This window comes from Lolium perenne, chromosome 4 (assembly GCF_019359855.2).
Source record: "Lolium perenne isolate Kyuss_39 chromosome 4, Kyuss_2.0, whole genome shotgun sequence".
Taxonomy (NCBI): Eukaryota; Viridiplantae; Streptophyta; class Magnoliopsida; order Poales; family Poaceae; genus Lolium; species Lolium perenne.
The window spans coordinates 348,017,029-348,039,290 of record NC_067247.2 but is presented as its reverse complement, the minus strand read 5'-3'; the positions used below and the strand labels follow the sequence as shown (position 1 = coordinate 348,039,290).

The window sequence follows — 22,262 nt, the reverse complement described above, 5'->3', positions numbered from 1 at the left end:
GGGCACCTATGTAATAAACAGACTAAGGGATTCAAATATGAGATTTAAAAAATGGAAAATGCGTGTTTTGTAGAATAAAACCCATCTTGGCCTATCTCAAACTATTTGCAATACAAATATACATGAGTGTGAGAATTGTGGCCTCATTTAGACAAAGTATGTTTTGGGGAAAGCTGTTTTGGGAAGGGCTTATTGTGGAAAACCATGCACCTTCATAGCTACTAGGTGATTTGAGAAGGCCTTTGAGAAGTGGCAATTTGTGGCAAAACTTGATTTATCTATGACTTATCTATATTTTGAGAACTGGCAATTTGTGGTGAAGACTCCATGAGTATGTGCCACTATTTTTTGGAATTTTTGCACATTAAATGACTCATTTAACTAGTTAATCCCATTTGTTGACTGTCTGTTGACCAGCTACTTGAGGGTAAAACTGAGCATATTGCACTAGCCAGTATTAGCACTCAAGGGGAAAACTGAGCACACAAAAAATGCTAGTATAATGCTTGAGGTTATACCTGAGTATATCTAAATTTCCAGGGTTAGACTCGAGGACGCGTGTTGCGGTGCAGAAATGAAAGACGTGCAATATTTGACGCGTAGACGCCGGTCGCGGTGCAGAAGTCGAAGACGTGCAATCGTGGACGCGTGGCGCATTGCAGAAGTCCAAGACGTGCAGACGTGCAGCGGTGGACGCGTAGGACGCAGGTCGCATTAACCACCCCTTGCCTTTATAGACGCCTCCTCCCACTATCTCTGTCACTCTCACTCGCCTACGCAACGCCGCCTCTCTCACGTCCCATCATCTTCTCCAAAGGAAAAAACCCTCTCCCTCTCCCTCTCCTCTGCCGGCGAGATGGACAAGGAGAATGCCAATCCCATCGTCCACGGCGCCGTCGGCTCCAAGCGCGACGCCTCCCTCTTCGACGCCGTCCCCTCAACGGACGTCGCCGCCGTCCCCTCAACGGACGTCGCCGCCGCCTCCGCCGGTGCATCGGAGGCTGCTGCCGCCGGTCGCGGTCAGATCCCGCCGGGATGGGACCCCTACGAGCCGGTGCCGTACGTCCCGCCCCCGAACCGCTACGACACCTCCATAGAGGACCCATGGAACGAGGTAACTACGGTTTGCTTCCTTTTTTGTTCCCCATTCCTTTTTGAACCCTATTTGTGCTGGTGTAGATGGATCTGTGGATGGATGAGTATTGGGCTAATATTTGCGCCGATTTTATTCCATTTTGCTTTGATCCCTCCTTGATTTCGTTCAAGATTTGGGTTTCGGCCGTTCGGTTAATTTATGCAAGTAATAATGGGATCTCAATCAGTTATTTTATGCATGAATCAAAAGATATCAACCGTTTAATTTTGCAAATAATCTGGAATGTGTTCAAGTTCAGATCTGGAATCTGTTTCTTTGCCTATGATGAATCGGTGGGCACAGATTTTTACAGGGAGGGTTCAATAACCATTTCTCGTGTACAAATCTGTTGTGCATGAGCTTTGGTTCGCTTACACCGTCCCTGTAGACATATAATCGTGTCCACTCTAACTGAGGCTGCCTCTGTTTTTCCTAACTTTGTTATCATGCACGTTTGCAACTCATTCACTAATAAATTCCCGTTTGATATGGATCAGCTGTCTGGCAGCGACGTCGGCAGCGACGACGAGCACCATGACGTCAAGACTCGCCAGGTGCTGCGGAGGCTGCAGGTCGGCCAGTATGTCTCCTACCTCGACGTCACCAAGGGTGTCTACAGGTGCCCCTTCTGCACTAGGAGGCTCGGCGGCACTGACTTCAACTGCGTCCTCACGCATGCCGAGAACATCGGCCACACCAACCCCAAGGTCGGCGCGTCGGTGAACCCCAACTCCTTCCGCGCCAAGCACTTGGCGCTCGGCATGCACCTCCGCAGCATCCAGCGGGTGGAGATCTCCGGCGGGCGCATGCCTCCGCTCAAGCCCAAGGCTCCCAAGGGGAGCAACAAGTGGAGGCAGAGGCAGATGGGGTAGGCGGAGTCCTGGACGTGTGCTGCTGCTGCCTCCTCCATTTTGTTGTTGGGATCCCTTTGTTGTTAGCTAGGGATCCCTCGTTGTTATGTTGTTAGTATGATGGTGCTGTACTGCTGTGAAGAACCTCGAACCCTACTATGTTTGGCTGCTGAATGCAGCTTATTATCTATATTATCTATCCCTATTCTACTATATGACCTTGTGAATTTATCGTATATTCCCTGTAGATTTGCTTCTAGATTTACCTACATACATATGGACCAGATGGAGTACTAGATTGGGCTCCCTACTAGATTTGCTGCCATATTGGGAAAACAACCAGGGCCAAAAGGCACAAATAATAATTGAAGAAAGACAGAAATGCAAGCTTCTCTAGATTTGATACTAATTATGTGAAAAAAGGCAGAGAGAAGGAGGCAGAAAAGGTACTCTTAAAAGGGAAATGCCAATGGCCGAGAGAGACAAAACCCAGCTCCTGCTCACGTGCAACCAAACGCTATCTCGTCCTGTCCCACGCGGTCCCTTTCTACCAGCCCCACGCGACGCGGGCCCACACGACGCGGCCCCACACGTCAGCACGGAGCGGTCAACTTAACGGGAATCCTGCCGTCTGAGCTGCCTTCTGCGGGTTTCAAACAAGCACTTGGGGAAAACTGAGGAAAAACTAAGGAGCTGGGGAAAACTGAGCACAACTAAGGAACGGAGGGCACGAAAATAGAAATCCCTTTCATGTACTGGATCAGATTCCCAACTAGACATGCCATGCATATCTCTCATAGGAAATATATCCTCAAAGAATGTAGCATCTCTTGATTCAAAGATGGTGCCAACATTCATGTCATCCACTCCAGATTTCACCACAAGAAATCTATAAGAAATGCTATGGGCAGCATAGCCAAGAAAGACACAATCCACAGTTTTTGGTCCAAGCTTTCGCTTTTTGGTGATTGGCAAATTCACTTTAGCCAAACAACCCAAAGTTCGTAGGTAGGAGAGTGTTGGTCTTTTATTTTCCCACTCCTCATAAGGGGTAATCTCTTTATTCTTGGTTGGAACACGATTTAGGACATGACACGAAGTCAATATAGCCTCCCCCCACCATTCCTTAGACAAACCCGAAACATCTAACATGGCGTTAACCAAATCTGTTAGAGTACGGTTTTTCCTTTCCGCAATCCCATGGATTGTGGGGAATTGGGAGGCGTCCTCTCATGGATTATACCATGTTCCACACAGAATAAATTGAACTCATTAGAAAAGTACTCTCCACTGCTAGCGTGCAGTTGACGTGGGAGTTAGAAATCTCTGTGGTGTAATTTTCCTTCACGTCCCCGGCAACGGCGCCAGAAATTTAGCTTGATGACGCGTAAATCACACGCCCGTTGGGAACCCCAAGTGGAAGGTGTGATGCGTACAGCAGCAAGTTTTCCTCAGTAAGAAACCAAGGTTTATCGAACCAGTAGGAGTCAAGGGCCACGTGAAGGTTGTTGGCGGAGGAGTGTAGTGCGGCGCAACACCAGGGATTCCGGCACCAACGTGGAACCTTCACAACACAATCAAAATACTTTGCCCCAACGTAATAGTGAGGTTGTCAATCTCACCGGCTTGCTGTAAACAAAGGATTAAACGTATGGTGTGGAAAATGATGTTTGTTTGCGAAGAACAGTAGAGAACAATGATTGCAGTAGATTGTATTCAGATGTAAAAGAATGGACCGGGGTCCATAGTTCACTAGTGGTGTCTCTCCAATAAGAAATAGCATGTTAGGTGAACAAATTACAGTTGGGCAATTGACAAATAGAGAGGGCATAACAATGCACATACATATCATGATGACTAATATGAGATTTACTTAGGGCATTGCGACAAATTACATAGACCGCTATCCAGCATGCATCTATGCCTAAAAAGTCCACCTTCGGGTTAGCATCCGCACCCTTCCAGTATTAAGTTGCAAACAACAGACAATTGCATTAAGTATGGTGTGTAATGTAATCAACACAAATATCCTTAGACAAAGCATTTATGTTTTATCCCTAGTGGCAACATCACATCCACAACCTTAGAACTTTCTCGTCAGTCCTGCATTCAATGGAGGCATGAACCCACTATCGAGCATAAATACTCCCTCTTGGAGTTACAAGTATCAACTTGGACAGAGCCTCTACTAGCAACGGAGAGCATGCAAGATCATAAACAACACATATATGATAGATCAATAATCAACTTGACATAGTATTCCATATTCATCGGATCCCAACAAACACAACATGTAGCATTACAAATAGACGATCTTGATCATGATAGGCAGCTCACAAGATCTAACATGATAGCACAATGAGGAGAAGACAACCATCTAGCTACTGCTATGGACCCATAGTCCAAGGATGAAATACTCACACATCAGTCCGGAGGCGATCATGGTGATGTAGAGTCCTCCGGGTGATGATTCCCCTCTCCGGCAGGGTGCCGGAGGCGATCTCCTGAATCCCCCGAGATGGGATTGGCTGCGGCAGCGTCTCTGGAACTTTTCTCGTATCGTGGCTCTCGGTAATAGGGTTTTCGCGACGGAGAGTTTAAGTAGGCGGAAGGGCAGAGTCGGGAGGCGCACGAGGGGCCCACACCACAGGCCGGCGTGGGCCCCTCCTTGGTCGTGCCGCCCTGTGGTCTGGCCGCCTCGTGGCCCCACTTTGTATGCTCTTCGGTCTTCTGGAAGCTCCGTGGAAAAATAAGACCCTGGGCGTTGATTTCGTCCAATTCCGAGAATATTTCCTTTGTAGGATTTCTAAAACCAAAAACAGCAGAAAACAGGAACTAGCGCTTCGGCATCTCGTTAATAGGTTAGTGCCAGAAAATGCATATAAATGATGTAAAGTGTGTATAAAACATGTGAGTATTGTCATAAAACTAGCATGGAACATAAGAAATTATAGGTACGTTTGAGACGTATCATCCACCACGATCGGACTGAACCCTTTTTATCTTTCTTTCAAGTTGATTCTCAACTTCAGCCTTATAGATTTTAAAAAAATCAAGAGCCTCATCTTTAGTTTTCAGGAGATACACATAATAGTACCTAGTGGAATCATCAATTAAAGTCATGAAATATTTCTTTCCACCTCTTGTCAACTCACCATTCATCTCACATAGATCTGAATGCACGAGCTCTAGTGGTTCCAAGTTTCTTTCCTTCGCAGGCTTGTGAGGCTTGCGAGGCTATTTTGCTTGCACACAAGCGTGGCACTTAGAGCCTTTGACAAAGGTGAATTTCGGAATTAAACTCATATCAGCAAGCCGCGTCATACAACCGAAATTACCATGACAAAGTCGTGAATGCCAAACATTAGTTTCATTAACACTAGTGCTTACATGGTTCACTAGTCCCTTCCAAAACGGCGAATCTGTAGGTTTAACCTCTACCTGAGCCAATGTTTTGTTTTTGATATACTTATTATGAAGCAGTTGTTACCACATCCCTTCTTCATGTAACAATTTAAAAAGCCATTTACTTAATAGGCACAAGTTTTTCAGTTCAAGCACCTCAATTCCCAAACCCCCTTGATCCTTAGGTCTACATACTATATTCCATCTAGATAATCTATATTTCTTCTTATCATCCTCCTCTTGCCAAAAAAAGCGGGAACGATAATAATCAAGTCTCTTACGCACGCCTTTAGGAATTTCTAGGAATGATAGCATAAACATTGGTAAGCTTGTAAGTACAGAATTTACAAGCACCAGACGATCCCCATAAGACAACATCTTGCCCTTCCAGCATCCTAACTTTGAGGCAAAACGATTCTCCATCGGATTCCATTCAGAATTGCGAAGTCGCCGGTAATGAATGGGAATCCCTAGATATCGGAAAGGTAAAGTCCCAGATGTACACCCAAAGAAGTTTTTATATTGATGTTCCAATTTTGTAGCTTTACCAAAGCAAAACAACTCACTCTTATGGAAATTAATTTTAAGACCAGATAATTGTTCAAAGATACAAAGAATGAGTTTCATATTAACAGCCTTAGCTAAATCATGTTCCATAAATAAGATAGTACCCCTCCGTCAACTAAGTGTGGAATAAGGCTTCCAACTTGACCCTCCTCTTTAGCCCGAGCTATCAAAATAGCCAGCATATCGGCGACAATGTTAAAAAGAATAGGTGATAGCGGGTCCCCCTGCCTCAAACCTTTGCGTGTGTGGAAATTATGTCCCACATTATCATTGACCTTAATCCCCACACTACCCCTCTCTACGAAACTTCTAATACGGTCACACCAAATGTTATCAAACCCCTTCATTCGAAGTACCTGCTGGAGGAAAGGCCACTTCACCTTATCATACGCTAACATAAACATTTAAGAACGCATAATACAGATTTAGTTTGCATTTAATGTTGTGTACGGTCCTAAAGTTTTTGCATAGGACGACACTCACTTTCCTCAGTAGCTATATGCTTAACACATGCAAGTCAAACATTCTGTTTTCAGGGAAGGAAAAGTGGCTCCTAGCTAGTTGTCTCGCCCTGCTTCAAAACTGCAGGGCGCGCGCTACGACTTTAACATAACGGCCTTCGTTTGCTGGAATCATAATAGCCGAGAACAAAGTGGCCAACATATGCGTAATGCCAAATAGTTCAGGCCAAATCCTGCAGAAAGCTCAAAAATGCTATTTAATGATCCTCCATAGTATTAGGTAGTTGATCAGGTAAAGGCTAACCAGCCAATAATGTTTAGCTGGTCTTTTTGGATGATCACCCACACTGGAAATGAGACACGGCTTGGACTTCCATGGGGCAGCAGTGGAGAATTTTGGACAATGGACAAAAACCCGATCCAACAATACCACTTGTAAAGCTCTTTCGTCAAGTGCGCTAGCATGACATGACTCGAGGAAGAAGCCCTGGAGTCAACGACTATCTGGGTAGACCTAGAGAAGTGAAATAGAGAAATGTTTCCTACTCAAAGTACAGTCGTACCCGCTCTTCTTCCCTAGGGGTGAGCTTGGTTGGCACCACGGTCTACCGAAGAATGATATGCTTGCAAGAGAGCCCACACGATTCATACTTCGGACGCTGCATTTCATAATTTCTTCTAGTATACATGGGTATATTCCATGAAAATGTAAACGGTTATTTTTCCATGCTAGTATTACAAACCATTGAGAGTCGTTGCCACCAGTTTGTCAACACCCTAGAGGCCCCCAATATTCTTGAGATCTTTTTGCACGACATAGAAGTTCGCTCGAGTGAAGGCATGGGGAGCTACTACCTCAATCAAGCAAACGCTACTTATCCTACATTCTAGCCGCGAGAAGATCGTCAAAGGAATAGCAAATCTTCCTGAACGCCTCCATTTGATCCTCCGCGACACCCATGAAGAGGTCGACGTCGCCTTTCGCCGTGGGCGACGGCACGAAGACCATGAGCCCCTCGATTGGCAAGTCCGGCGGCTGGACCACGGAAGGCGGCCCGGTGCCAAAGTTTAGCAGGTGGCACCTGAGTCCCATCCAGCTGTCCACCTCTGCGTCCGGGCATAACGCAGTGCCGGCAGCCGCTGTCGCCACGAGCTCCTCTCCACTGGCGTCCGCCAATGTGCCAAAGTCCACGAAGGACTGGATGTACTCCTCATCGATGCGCGCCACGGCGTCGCGGATGGCGCCGACCACGCTCTGGTAGCTCCAGCTCAAGACGTCCCCGGCCCGGAGTCTGGGGAACGCCCAGAGCACCATGTTCCCGAAGAAGTCCATGGGCACGGGAGGGTTGGCTCTGCCTCGGCAGTCCACGGCCACCCTCACCTGCGTGAACTCATGCGGCTGGAGGCCCCGTACCGCCGTGATCTTCTTCCACACATGAGCGAGCAGACACTGGAACGTGCTGCAGCGGCCGCCGACGCGGGCTTTGAGCTCCGCGACGAACTCGGCCGTGAAATGCACCCTAAGGTCCTTGACCCTGGCCGTCGGGATGAGGTCGCGGCCTTCGCTAGTGCAGCCGCCGCTTTCTCCGTTCTTGAACTCGATGGACCGGTGGTCAAACACCGACGCCGGCGTGCGGCGAGGCACGACAGTGGTGGCTCGGTCGATGAAGGGGCTCGGCGCGATGAAGTTCTTGCCCTCGCGCACCGCGTTCTCCCACGTGGTGATGAAGTTGCTCATGGAGACACCGTCGGCAGTGTGGTGGTGGTATGATAGACCGATCACGAGGCCGCCGCACTTATACCTGTTCAGCTTGATCTGCAGCAGTGGCACCCCAAAGTTCTCCTGCAATGCATTAGTATTATGGAGTATTAAACAACAGCATGTCAACAACGGCTAGACTTGTGGAGGAATAACTGTAAACCTTGGTCGATAATAGATTTAGTGGAGGAGTGTCAGGTTTGTAGCGATGTAGACGAATCAGGTTTTCTACATACTTGCGAAGGAATACCGGTAAATCTCGGTCATTAGATCTCCACGAATGGACGATTAGTATTCACTCAATGGTATAGTACAAGAGCTCGCACAGAAAATCTGAAAGGTATATATATGATGTATATTTTCGCAAATGGTGACATTCAGTCAGATTGGCTGTATAATATCTAATGTATTGCACCCCTCCATCTGAAAATAAGTGACTAAAATTTATCGAGATTCGCAAGAATCTAGAAGCGTTTTAGTATGTAGGATACATGTGAATCTAGAAAAAAATTCGGGACGGGAAACTATTTCGATTCACCTAATGTATTCTTCTAGATTCAGCTAATATATGGTTCGGATTGTTCATCTAAAAACAAATTTTCTAGGAACGGAGAGGGAAAATATGTTGCTGTTTAATTAATTGCCTATGTGATCGACATGGATTACTAGACAAAAAAGATACATATTTAAAAAATATTTACTCGCTCTGTTCTGAATTAATGACTCAGATTTGTTTAGATTTGCATATGCCTTCACACAAAAAACATGTCTAAATACATGCGTAACTAGATAAATATGTTCCCATTAATTTGGAATGGCATGCCATAATGATCAATGTATGCAATTGACACGCCAATTAGGAACGGAGAGGAAAAATCTGTTGTTGTTTAATTAATTGTCTATGGAATCGATATCGATTTTACAAAAAGATTTATATGTATTTAAAAGGTATTTACTTGCTTTGTTCCTAATTAATGTCGCGGATATGTCTACATTCTGAAAACGTGTCTAAATTCATATGTAATCTGTCTCCATTAATTTGGAATGGAGTAATCTCTATCCGCAAAAAATCGGGTGTAGTCTCATCCAAAAAGAATTACTCTCTCCGGTCAATATTACTTGATGCTAAAATAGATGTATCTACAACTACAATATGTCTAGATATATATCTATATTAACATCAAGTAATATGAATCGTAGGGAGTAACTAATTTTTTAATTAGATCATATGAAAATAATGTTCATGGATTATACTAATAATAATATGCTAATCTAAGAATCAACCTGTGGTTGGATGGTTTGGACTTGGACTTTGACATTAGATTTGACACTGATGTCTCGCAAAGGCGAATTATTTTTTTGGTGGTAAGCCACGTTACCGTTAACAACGATGCGTCTGTGGTTACTTCGTCAACCTTCAGACCCGTCGGATCAGTTTCTACGACTCAGACTCTCGGAGGTGCACATAGAGGTAGAGTATGCGTGTGTGTTTTCATAGAGGTGAGCGGATGTACGTATTCGTGAGCGTCTATGTCTATATTATGTTTCGAAAAAAAAAACATGCTAATTCGGGGGGAAAATGTAGTTTCTGATATCGGAGTTAAATAATAAGAATGAAATGTGACAAGGATCTCACGCCGACGACTACCTGAACTAATTCTCAGACAACGACTGATTATTAACAACAAAACCGTAAGTAAATCATATGACAAGTTGACAGCACGATAAGGAGTCCAACGGAGCAGAAAGCAAGTCTCAAACAAGTTACCTCTGGGGTTGCAGGGTACAGATCGCAGACGTTTGCGGCCATGGCGCCGTCGACGAGCACGTCCGCCAGGTTGTACGGGACGGTGGCCTCGATGACAAGCACGCCCTCGTTGTTGAGGTGCAGCAAGCGCCGGCCTTGGCCGTCGACGAGGAGTCGCCCGGCCAGATGAGGATACGGCGCGACGGCCCTGCGAAGCCCCTCCTTGAGCGCCTCGTTGGACGGCGCCGGCGCGGAGTAGGCGAACACGATGGGGATGAAGATGTCCAGGGCGGCGCGGTCGAAGACGGTGAGCGGGACTTTCTCGCCGGCGAGCGGGTGCGGCGCGGAGTACACCGGTTTCAGCATCGTGGTGGTGCCCGTAATCTCCATTGTTCGAATGGGATTCCACCAATTAATTCTGTGAGCTCGGGTAGTGTTGCTGAAGCTTTGGCGATTGAAGGGCGATCGATAGGCATGAGCTGGCATATATAGCCAGCGCAATTTGCGCAGAGATATATGTGTGCGTACACTTGGGTTTTTGGAAGAACCTTGCGTTTCTTTGTAACCGTAGCTTTTTCTGAACAACGTTGTATTTCTTTCCAATTTTAGCTTCGTAAAACATCACCGATTGGAAACAAACCATCGGCCCTCAGAGTGCCGTCGATTTCCTTCATTGAAGCAAAAAAAAAAAAAAAACATTTGCTTAGAAATAAAACATAAAAGAATAGTCGGATACATACCTCACCGGAGATCTCGCCGGAGACTTGCTAGCAAAATCTCTATGCTATCGAAGCTAAATAGACCTCGCCGGAGATCTTGTAGCAACGATTTTATATTAAAGTAATAAAACAACAGAACATTTGCAGCAAAAAAATTATACCATCATAGCACTATCAGCTACTCCTCGTCGGTGCACTGCTCACATCATGAACTACTACTCGTCGGTGCACCGCCCGCATCATCCCAACTCCGGCTAGTAGCACCGTCACTTTCTTCTTGTAGCACCGTAGGCGACCGTTTGCGGCACCGCATGTGACCGTTTGCAGCACCGCTGGTGACAGTTTACAGCACCGTCGCTGACAGTTTGCAGCACTACACCTCAACACTTGCAACTCCGTCCTGCTCCCCCGTCCTTCTAGGGAAGCACCGCTGATACCTTCGATCTGGATTACGGATGTAGTGTAGTAGCTTTTTCCCTAGAAGATCTAGGTTTAATCGAACCTTGAGAAGAATTTGCTTAGGTGTAAGATACGTTATTTGTCGAAATATTGAGAGCTTGGTTTTCTTTCCGTTATTAGAGCATCTCCAACAGAGCCTCTAAAATTTAGCGCTGTAAAATTCGTTTGCAGTGCGCTCGATCCGGATACAACGCGCGACGGCGGCGCGAGCTTCGCCGGAGGCTCTATTTTACAGCGCAACCAAAAAAGCCAAATACAGCCCTTCGCCAGAGGCTGTAAAATAGAGCTCCACAAACAAATTTTTTCAACATACATACATCAAACAAGATCAAACATGCCACAATGAAATCTAAAAAAATCAATTAAAATTTACAACTCTAAACATACCACAAATAAAAGAGATCAAGCTATTCTATTTCATGCGCCCGCGGTCATTCCATGCGCGCGTGGCCGACCCAATCGATTTAGCTAGCAATGCAATCGGGCCGCTGCAGTTGATCTAGCTAGCAACGCGCGCGGGCTGCCGAAGCAAACAATTGAGCAGCAAAGCGAGGCGGCCACAGCAAGCAAGCGGCAGGCGAAGTTCGCGCTGGCCGCGGCGGAGGCCAGGGCAGGCGCGCGAGGAGAGCCACGGCGGACGGAGCTTCGCGATGCGGGGACCAGGCTGGGCCAACGGAGCTCGACGGAGATTCATGCGGAGGTCCGCGGAGGCCAAGCGCGGCCGCTGGATCTCCTCGTCGTCGCAGCGCGGAGGACCGGGCAAGGCCGGGCACGGCTGGCGGACCTCTTCGTTCGTTGTAGACGAGGCCAAGATATTTCAGAGTCGTTTTTCTTCGCGCGGTGGCAAGGATCGCGGTGCCGCGCTAGCCAGCGCACCAAATATATAGTTTTGGATAACGCAAACTACCGCGCGCACAAAAATATTTACAGCGCGACCTAATTTGCAGCGTCTGCTGGAGCGTGCAAAAGCGCGCCCGGCATTGTATATTGACAGTTTTTTTAGCGCAAGACTGGTCTACAGCCTCTGTTGGAGATGCTCTTAGACCTTCCTAGCTTAACTTTTTGTTATTTTTGTTGTGTATCTATGGATGGAGATAGGTCGGCCTAGGATTCACCCGCAGCCGTGCATACATATGGAATAAAGATAATAATAATAATAATAATAATAATAAGCGCAATATGAGTCACATGTTCAAATAAATATAAATATTATGGGGGGCATGTTCTAATTTTCTATAGCTTTTGTAAGGTACTACCAATATAAACTTTTGGCCACTACCACACCTTCGCAGGTGTAAAGCAGTCTTTGAGTAATTAAATAAATCAAATCATTACAAATAGTGACGTTATAGTAACCCCAAATAAATCTCAGATCCTCTATTCTATTAGTTCCTTATGTTACTGGCCTAGGGTCCAAAATAGACCGGGATTTCAAAGTTTGGTGTGCTGATTTCGGGGAATGCAAGTTTGGGGTTCTAGTTAGCTAAGGCCTACAAGTTCAAGGTTTAAATTGGACTTTTTCCAAATGAAAATAGTGTGAAAGAAAACCGAGAAAACCGTCAGCCAGCCCATCGGTTTAAACGGCGAAGCATTCTTGGATACTCCGATGACAACTTCGGGCTGAGATCCGATGGCAGGAGGCCCATAAATAGCCCATCGCACAAAGATACTACTGTTGGTCGTTCCTCGGCCCAGATCTAGGTGAACGGGAAACCTGGGGGCCCGTCCACAACCACCAAGTCCAGTCCAGAGTGTCTGAGGTCATCTCCTCTCCGCAAGTTCACAGGACTCGCCTCGCCATGGTCTTCCCTTCCTCGCTCGCTCCCTCCCCATTCGCCACCCCTTCCGGCACCTTCCACCGATCCCACCGCCCCGGCCCCGGCAGAGCGTCCCGAGCCGGTGCGCCCGGGAGGAGGCTCGCGGCGTACTCCTCGCCCTCTCCCGACGTCGTGGTCACGCGCGAGCACGGCAAGAACGCCAAGCTCGTCGCCGCGCTGGTAAGTCTCCCCGCCCAGTGGTGCTAGTTCTCGCATTGTTCTTCTGGATAAAGACCCGATTTGGGATGCCTTTCAAGTCTGTGCTCGCTTTGTGGTAACCTGAACATTTGGTGAATTTTATTTATATCTTCGGCTGTACTGTAGAGAAACGTGGTTGTACTGTACAGAGACAAATTTTCGAGTTGATTTTGACCATTCTGAGCCGCGACAGACGCATTCGATAATATCTTGGGGGAACTAATCGCATCAATTCTGTAACCGGATTGTGCAGGAAAAGCATAATGTGCACTCTCTGGAGCTTCCCCTTATTCGGCACGTTGAAGGCCCCGACACAGATAGGCTTCCAGCTGCCTTGCGTGGTAGGTGGCTCAGTTCGGTCTATCTTCTGCAGCACGATGGCTCATTGTTTCTTTCATCAGTTTACACCCATTTGCTCCAACAGATACTGCACTGCTTTCTGAAACTCGCAACCGAGAACACATGATTTAGTCACTTCACTATTCTGTGCTTACAGATGAGAAGTTTGACTGGATCACTGTAACATCTCCTGAGGCAGCTGCAGTGTTCCTCGAGGGATGGAAGTAAGACTCAAACATAATGCAGTTATTGTGCGCACCGTTGCTACACAAATAGAGTATATGTATGCATCGTTTCAAGAGTCATTACACATAAGTCATGGGCTCATGGGACGAAGGTCCATGCGCTTTCTGTGATTGATTTGTTGGCTGACAAAGTAGATGAGGTGTTTTACATGTGTAAAGTTTTTTTTTACTGAACTTTGTTTCTGCAATCAACTCATTGCTACATGAATACACCAGAACAACTCAAAAGTAATCTACGACGACTACCATGTTTGATGTACACAATAACTCAATACCAGGGCTGCTGGAAGACCAAAGGTGCGAATAGCAGTCGTTGGGGCAGGTACTGCAAGAACTTTTGATGAAGTATTGCAATCTCATGATGGATCCCTTGAGGTTGCATTTTCTCCTTCCAAAGGTACCTTGCCCCATAGTTTATACTACTGTATGATGTACTATTCCTGCACTTTAATGACTTCATGCATCAAGAAGACTTGAAGTGTTTTTTTCGGTACTTATTGGTTATTTCATTTAACTGTTTACCAGCTATGGGCAAGGTTTTGGCCTCAGAGCTTCCAAGGTCCAGTGAGACTGTCTGTAGAGTGTTGTATCCTGCATCTGCAAAGGCTGGCCATGAAATTCGTGAGTTAGTTTAGTTTTCGTGCAGTTGGCATTTCTATGTTCTCTATTTATTTTATTCCCTTCAATTTAAGCCACATGATTTCTGCCTTTTTGTTTTATAGAGTGAGTTATAGTGATAATTATTCATGGCTTTGCAAACCAATCCACATTTTAAATCTGTAATAGCTACATGCTTGCAATCTTGTAATTAACTTTCGTAGTGTTTAACTTTTCTAAGTATCTGTATCAATTTTAACTTCTTTTGTTCCTTACCTTGTGGTTTCTGTCTTCCACAGCAGCTGCATGATATGTTCAGGCTTTATGTTACTTAGTTTTGCCCTGCAATGCAGAGAACGGGATGAGAGCTAGAGGGTTTGAGGTCACAAGACTGAACACGTATACAACTGTAAGATTTTCACTTATTTCATATTTGATTCCCGTTCCATTTCTGCCCTGATATGTATGCAGAACAAGTTACTGCATCTTTTGAGCTATTTCGGTGATATATGTCTTTTGAGCTATTTCGGTGGTATATGGTACCTATCACGTTCAGCTAATTAGCTTGATCTTTCCTAAATCTTTGTGGTACTAATTTTATTTGTATGTTCAGTATCAAGCTTCTATGAAGCAGCCTTTTTGTGAGACATCACATAATTTTGAGCTAGAACCAGAACGTGTGTTTCTCTCCTTGTAGGTTGTTTCTTGTGAACTGCTGAACTGTATGCAGTTGAACCACATAATCTCCTTGTGATATTGTATCTCGTGCAGCCTGCTTCCCCTTACCTGACTGTGTCATATTTGTCTTTTGTGAGTTGACTGTGGCATATCATGAGTTTCACCGTATATTGCACAGTTTATGTGCGCATTGACTTGGACTGCTTGTAATTTATGAAGCAGCTTTGTTTACAAGCAGGTACCTGTGCAAGATGTAGACCCGCAGATTTTAAAGCTTGCTGTTTCAGCACCAGTTGTTGCAGTAGCTTCTCCTTCTGCACTCCGGTAAACATGTTAACTGTATTTGGCTATGTTTTTCATAATTCTTGCTTTACGTAATTCGTACAGTACTCCATTGTAATATGGTAAGATAAAGCACATGTGCAACAGATCATGAGATACTAGCATTTAAACATGAGTGGCTATTTATAGGACCGTATAAGGGAAGCTTACTGATCACCAAGCACATCACTGTTTTTGTCCATATCATGAAGAACTTGCTATATGATGTTACTGTCTGTCTCCCTGTAATTAGTTTCATTTTGTACAAAGCTGTGGTCTTACTCTCTGTTTTGTTGTGTGGTGATGATGCAGAGCTTGGCTGAATCTGATGTCACAAGTTGACAACTGGAACAACTCAGTCGCTTGCATAGGCGAGACGACAGCATCAGCGGCTAAGAAACTCGGCCTGGACAGCATATACTATCCTGCAACCCCTGGACTTGAAGGGTACGCACACACACCTTTTCTGAACAACATTATCCGATTGTCATGGACAGTAAAGTTCGTTGGACATTCAAAATTTGGCGTTCACATCATACATTTGTGTGACTTACGCAGCCCTTGCCTATTGCATCGTAATCGTTTCCCATGTTGCTGTTGGCAGGTGGGTTGAAAGCATCCTGGAAGCGCTCAAAGCCCATAAACAATCATCAAGCTGAGACATTGGCAGTTCCCTTGGATTTTTCTTTGTTTCTTGTAACCTTCTCTGATTCTGCACTAGGCCCCAAACGCTCGAAGATGATCGCCTGTTGACCGGCAGATGTAGCTGTATATGTGTTGTTTGAGGTACATGTGTTTGATTCCTGCTAATCACAAACGGTGTGTGCTTGCACTGTGAAGAGAGACGGAACCGCAGCAGTGGCTGCGCATGTAATTGTAGTGAGACGTGTTGTACGGAATGTAAACAACTATTCCGTGATTCAGACATGAAGTGCAAGTGTTGCTGGTTTGCACTTTGCGGTTGCCAACCAAACATTTGCCTTGCCATTGAGTTTTTTTTCTAGGGGATTCCCCTGTATCCTGCATCTGCAAAGGCTGGACATGAAATTCGTGAGTTAGTTTTGTGTCCGTGCAATTGGCATTTATATGTTCGGTATTTATTTCATTCCCTTCATTTAAGCTAAGGGATTTCTGCTTTTTTTCTAGAGTAAATTATGGTGAGAATTATTCAGGGCTTTGCAAATCGATCCACATTATAGATCTGTAATAACTTTGTACTTGCGTTCTTGTAGTTAATTTTTGTACTGTTAAACCTTTTTAAGTACTCGTTTCAGTTTCAACTTCTTGTGTTCCTCATCGTGTGGTTCCTGTCTTCCACAACAACTGCATGATATTTTCTGGCTTTATGTTACTTAGTTTTGCCCTGCAATGCAGAGAATGGGCTGTCAGCTCGACGGTTTGAGGTAACAAGACTCAACACATATATAACTGTAAGATTTTCACGTATTCCATATTTATTTCCCATTCTCTTTCTGCCCTAATCTGCATGCAGAACAAGTTTGCATGTTTTGAGCTATTTTCCGGTGATCTATGGTACCCATCATGTACATATTTAGTTTGATGTTTCCTAAATCAATGTGGAACTAATTTTATTTCTATGTCCATCCTTAAGCTTCGTATCAAGCTGCCCTTTTGTGATGCATCACATAATTCTGAACTAGAACCAGATATTTGTGTTTTCTCCATCTAGATTCATTCTAGTGAACTCTTGAACTCAATGCAGTTGAACCACATAATCTCTCGTGATATTACATCTTATGTTGCTTGCTTTCCCTTACCGGACAGTGCCATATTTGTTTTCTGTAAGGTTGACTGTGGCATATCATGAATTTCACATTATATTCCACGGTTTATGTGCGCATGGGCTTGGGCTACTGGTGATTTATGAAGCGGCTTTGTTGACTCAAGTCATGATATTTAATTCCTGTTCGGTTTCTACCCTAACCTGCATACAGAACAAGTAATAATCTTGTGAGCTATTTCCTGTGATCCTATGGTACCTATAATGTCTAGCTAATTAGCTTGATCTTTCCTTAATCTGTGTAATTCTAATTTTATTTGTGTGTTCAGTCTTAAGCTTCATATGAAGCAACTATCACGAAGACATCACATAATTCTGAACTAGAACCGAATATTTGCTGCCTGTTCGTGTATTCTAGTGAACTCTTGAACTCAATGCTGTTGAACCACATAATCTTATCCATTGAACCAATACTTACCTCATGATCTTATATCTTCTGCAGCTTGCTTTCTTTTACCTGTCAGTGCTATATTTATTTGTGTAAGGTTGACTGTGGCATATCATGACCTTCAAATTATATTTCCACAGTCTATGTGCACATGGGCTTGGGCTAATGGTAATTTATGAAGCAGCTTTGTTGACAAGCATGTACCTGTACAAGATGTCGACCCACAAATTTTAAAGCCTGCTCTTTCAGCACCAGTTGTTGCAGTAGCCTTTCCTTCTGCACTCCCGTAACTATGGTATTGTACTTGGCTATTTTTATATATAAAAAAATAGTTTACATAGTCATACAGTGCTCCATGATAAGATGGTAAGGCATGAGTCCCCGTTTAAAGGAGCTTTTATTTTCTTATTCATACAAGGGAAGCTTACTGATCCACGAGCACACAACTGTTATTGTCCATATCATGCATAGATTGGAATATGATGTTACTGTCTGTATACAGTTTCATTTTGCGGAAAGCTGCTCTTTGACTTTCTTCATCTGTTTCGTGATATGATGATGATACAGGGCTTGGCTAATTCTCATGTCACGAGTTGACAACTGGAGCAACTCGGTCGCTTGCATTGCATAGGGGAGACGACAGCATCAGCAGCGAAGAAACTCGGCCTGGATAGCATATACTATCCTGCAACCCCTGGACTTGAAGGGTATGCATACACACGTCATGGACAAGTCGGTTTATTGGACATTCAGAATTTGGCGTTCACGTCATACATTCGTGTGACTTAGGTAGCCGTTGACTATTCATCGTATTCCATGTTGCTGTTGGCAGGTGGGTTGAAAGCATCCCGGAAGCGCTCAGAGCCCGTACACAATCATCAAGCTGAGATACTGACTCCTCCTTTGGATTTCTCTTTCTCAGTTCTCGTCAGTCGTCATAACCTTCTCTAAATCTGTCTCTGCACTAGGCTCGAAACTCTGAAGTCTTGAAGACAAGCATGGGTGACCGGACGCTGTAGCCTGCAGATGCGTTGTTTGAGGAACATGTGCCTGTTTCCTTCTGAAGCGCACACGGTGTTTGTGCCTGCACTGTGAAGGGTAAATGTGGTGAGGCATGTACACAAGTGTTCAGTTGCTATGTTTTTCGTAATGTTTGCGTACACAATCATACAATTACCCGTGCAAAGGATCGTTGTTAGATAGTAAACATAAATCCCTATTTATTGGAGCTTATGCTTCATTCATTTAAGGGCAGCTTGCCGGCCCACAAGCACACACTGTTCTGTACAGATCATGCAGAGCTTGGAATATGATATTGTTGTCTGCCCCCCCGGTGTTGATCACTGTAATTATTTTCATCTTGCACTAAGCTCTGCCTTTACTTTCTTACAACTGTTTCATTATGATGATGCAGGGGTTGGCTAAATCTCACGTCACGAGTTGACAACTGGTGCAACTCAGCGTCAGCGGCGAAGAAACTTGGTCTAGATAGCATATACTATCCTGCAACCCCCTGGACTTGAAGGGTACGCACGTACACGCCATCGTCCCTTTTCTGAACAACATTATTTGGTTGTCTTATGAACAAGTCGGTTTGTTGGACATTCAGAACTGGGCGTCCACATCATACATTGGTAGTATGACTTATGTACGTATCCCTTGGCTATTGTATCATCGTCGTTTTCCATGTTGGTCTTGGCGGGTGGATTGAAAGCATCCTGGAAGCGCTCAGAGCCCGTAAGCAACCATCAAGCTGAGACATGGACTGCTGTCTTGGATTTTCTTTCTCAGTTGTCGTCAGTCGGTCGTGGTCGTAACCTTGTCCCTGCATGAGCCTCCGAAGTCTTCCAAGACGAGCATGGCTGACTGACTGGCCGTTGTAGCCTGTAGGTGCGTTCTCTGACGAACATGTGCTCGTTTCCTGCTAATCACACGCGGTGTATGTGCCTGCACTGTTAAGGCAGACGGAACCGCAGCATCGGGCAGCTGCTGCGCATGTAAATGTGGTGAGGCATGTAAACAAGTGTTCCGTGATTCAGTGCAAATGTTGCTGGTTTGCAGTTCCCAACCGAAACATTCGCCTTCCCATTGTGTTTTTTTTTTCTGTATTATGCCCGTGGAGGCAGGCAGCGCCAACAGTCCATGTAATCTTCTCGGGCCGAAGGCCTAGATATGCACCCCAGCCGTTCTCCGTCGGTGCTCTCTGTCGACGAAAAATGAGCGAAAATTCATGTAAGTTCTTGTCCTCTGGGAGAAGAGCGGCCGCCGCATCGTGGTTGGCGTGCGAGGTGCGTTTGACACGGTCGAAGTGAATCATCGGCGGATAAGTTGCGCTGCTCATCTGAACGCCGCGCTGAGGACCCATTAATTCGAGTCTTAGCTGTCTGCACTCCGCCACCAGAAAACTCCAAACATTTGAGCTCACCTACGTTGTTAGCTAGCTTCCCCCAGTCGGTGACAAATTCTCCTAGACTATTTGGTGATCCTTGTTAATATTGTCATCGCTGGCTGTCAGCGTCTTAAGCTAATTCAATTCAAAACTACTGTAGGAGACATATGGCCGAGGAGAGGAGTTCGACGAGGACAAGTGAAGTGTTTGCTCCGGTGAAGCTATGCAGGTAGCAGCCCGGAGACTCCTGGATGGAAACCCGTCCACGTCCAGAACCTAGCAAGCAGAGCACATTTCCTTACGAAATGAGACCAGTTAAGCACACGTCTGCCTCACCGGTTGGTGTCTCTGCTGCAGGTCGTCTAACCCTCGCTGATTAATTAATCACGGGAGCTGTTCAGAAGCAACCTGACGGGTGACGGTGCGAATCAGTCGACTCGCCGGCCGGCGCCGTCGTCCAGGACTGCTGAGTGCGTGGAGGCATCAGCCTATCGGCAGAAAGCAGCAGCTTCAGCTTTGCGAGTATATATGCGCGCATTGAAGGACGGCGAACTTAGCCGATCCCCTTTCCGGCCGGCCAGTGGAAATATTCGATCCCAGCTCACCAGAAGGTGGCGAAAAAATGGCAGAAAGCCTTGGCAATTTGGCGCAAAAGAAAGGATGCTGATTGTTGTGAGCCGGGCCAAACCAACACTGTGGCGCCGTACCATTTTTACGTATCTCGCCTGACCGGCGTGTATTTCACGGTGGCTGCGGCCCTGGAGGCTGGAGATCCATCCGTCGACATCGGCTGTCATTTTCCGCGAGAAGAGAACCGGTAAAGGTTAGCCAGCCAAAGGCGGCATCTCTACATGCGGCTGGTAGAGTTTTATTGCGGTGCACTATCTACCTATCTGAAAGAATGAAAGAATTTTAACTGCCCTTTTACCTATCTGAAAAGTAGAGTTTTATTGCGGTGCACCGTGCACGCACTCCCTCTGTTAGGGATCATACGACCTATGAGCTTTTTAAAATTATTAGATATGGGTATTATAAAGCCTCTCTTACTTATTCTCCTCTCCCCAATGCATGTTCTCTCTCTTATAGTACTCCCTCCATACCGGTTTCCAATGGTGTTATTTTTGTGGCATATATCTTCCATTTTGTTATGCAAATTGGTAGTCACACTTCTTTCTCGAAATGTGCAATTGCCCTCCAAACCGGTATGGAGGGATTACATGTAAAAGTGTTGGTGCATGCAGCAATTAATAAGGTTAGTTATAATTTTTTTGAGTCTTAGTAGTCACAATTGGAAGTATCATATAGTAGTTATCATGTAGTAGTAGTATCATATGCTAGTTATATTTATTGATTTGTAGAACCTCAATACAAAATTGTGTACAAGATTTGTTTGGAATTAATTTTTATAGTTCTACGTGCTACGATACGGTATCTTCCTATGATACTACTATCATATCTTTCATTATTAATTGATGTGACACATCAGTTTTTTGCATTCATGTAGTGCATAATACTAGTTATAAATTATAATACCTCTATTGTGGGTAGTCTTAGCGAGTTGGCCTTCTGTCCTTATAATACCTAACGGAGGGGAATACTAGTGAGAGTTGTTGGAGAAAGGCACCGATAAATCAATGGGATCAAGGAAATGCGCTAGCTGTAGTTTCCTAAAATATAAGTCATGTAAATTAAGTTAAAAAAATCATCATCTTGTAAATTTGATCGAATTTGTAATGAAAAGCACAAATATCTAAAATACTAAATCAATATCATTAGATTTATCATTAAATTTATTTACTTAGTATATTTATTCAAGATTATAGATATTGATTTATTTCGTAATTATTTGATCAAACTTAGCATGGTTTAACTTTTGACTAATATATATTTATAGAGGGCATATGCTTCCAGTACCGGTATTGACTGGCTTGAAAAAATTCTAGGCTCATCCATCACCATCATGCGGACCAGTAGGCGTATTTTTTTTCCAGCTGCATAAGGGCCAACAACAGTACTATATGAGCATGGGTATGTGAGATTTTTTCCCTAATTGATTTAATAGCTGAAATTTGTCCTGTTTTTATTCTCGTTAGTGCAAGTGTCAGCTTACAACTTTAACAATTAATGATTTGTACTCCCTCCCTCCTAAAATAAGCTGCTCAATTATAGACGTATTTTTCAGTCTGTTTGTGTCTAGAAAAAGTCAAGCAACTTATTTTGGGACAGAGGAAGAACTTATAATATGTCCATAAAAAATTGTATAAATATGTATGAAATAGAAGATATTTTTTGCAAGACGAATACAGTTGTACAATCTAAACATTTTGAATCCATATAATTTGGTATATATTTTTTGAAACGGGGGCAAATAGACTTTGCCTCATTC

The 22,262-nt window shown here is 44.7% G+C and overlaps 2 protein-coding genes across 2 annotated transcripts; one reads left to right on the top strand and one right to left on the bottom strand.

Moving 5' to 3' along the window:
* Nucleotides 1–7,156: 7,156 nt before the first annotated feature.
* LOC127349222 (tryptamine benzoyltransferase 1-like) lies at nucleotides 7,157–10,355 on the bottom strand. Its single transcript, XM_051374991.2, has 2 exons — nucleotides 9,947–10,355; nucleotides 7,157–8,262 (listed from the first exon to the last, which is right to left on the bottom strand). The coding sequence occupies exons 1-2, from the start codon at nucleotides 10,313–10,315 to the stop codon at nucleotides 7,300–7,302; spliced, it is 1,332 nt and encodes a 443-aa protein (XP_051230951.1). The 5' UTR covers nucleotides 10,316–10,355; the 3' UTR covers nucleotides 7,157–7,299.
* A 2,493-nt stretch (nucleotides 10,356–12,848) lies between these two features.
* On the top strand, nucleotides 12,849–16,271 carry LOC127297015 (uroporphyrinogen-III synthase, chloroplastic). Its single transcript, XM_051327267.2, has 9 exons — nucleotides 12,849–13,100; nucleotides 13,372–13,459; nucleotides 13,615–13,681; nucleotides 13,981–14,099; nucleotides 14,228–14,323; nucleotides 14,653–14,708; nucleotides 15,216–15,301; nucleotides 15,611–15,745; nucleotides 15,903–16,271. The coding sequence occupies exons 1-9, from the start codon at nucleotides 12,903–12,905 to the stop codon at nucleotides 15,955–15,957; spliced, it is 900 nt and encodes a 299-aa protein (XP_051183227.1). The 5' UTR covers nucleotides 12,849–12,902; the 3' UTR covers nucleotides 15,958–16,271.
* Nucleotides 16,272–22,262: the final 5,991 nt, after the last annotated feature.

What these genes read in the sequence shown, in the direction of transcription:
- LOC127349222 (XM_051374991.2), bottom strand. Translation starts at nt 10,315, where the DNA reads ATGGAGATTACGGGCACCACCACGATGCTGAAACCGGTGTACTCCGCG. An exon ending in TGTACCCTGCAACCCCAGAG is followed by an intron (nt 8,263 to 9,946) that starts GTAACTTGTTTG and finishes AATGCATTGCAG; the next exon opens with GAGAACTTTGGGGTGCCACT.
- LOC127297015 (XM_051327267.2), top strand. Translation starts at nt 12,903, where the DNA reads ATGGTCTTCCCTTCCTCGCTCGCTCCCTCCCCATTCGCCACCCCTTCC. An exon ending in CCAAGCTCGTCGCCGCGCTG is followed by an intron (nt 13,101 to 13,371) that starts GTAAGTCTCCCC and finishes CGGATTGTGCAG; the next exon opens with GAAAAGCATAATGTGCACTC. An exon ending in GTGTTCCTCGAGGGATGGAA is followed by an intron (nt 13,682 to 13,980) that starts GTAAGACTCAAA and finishes ACTCAATACCAG; the next exon opens with GGCTGCTGGAAGACCAAAGG.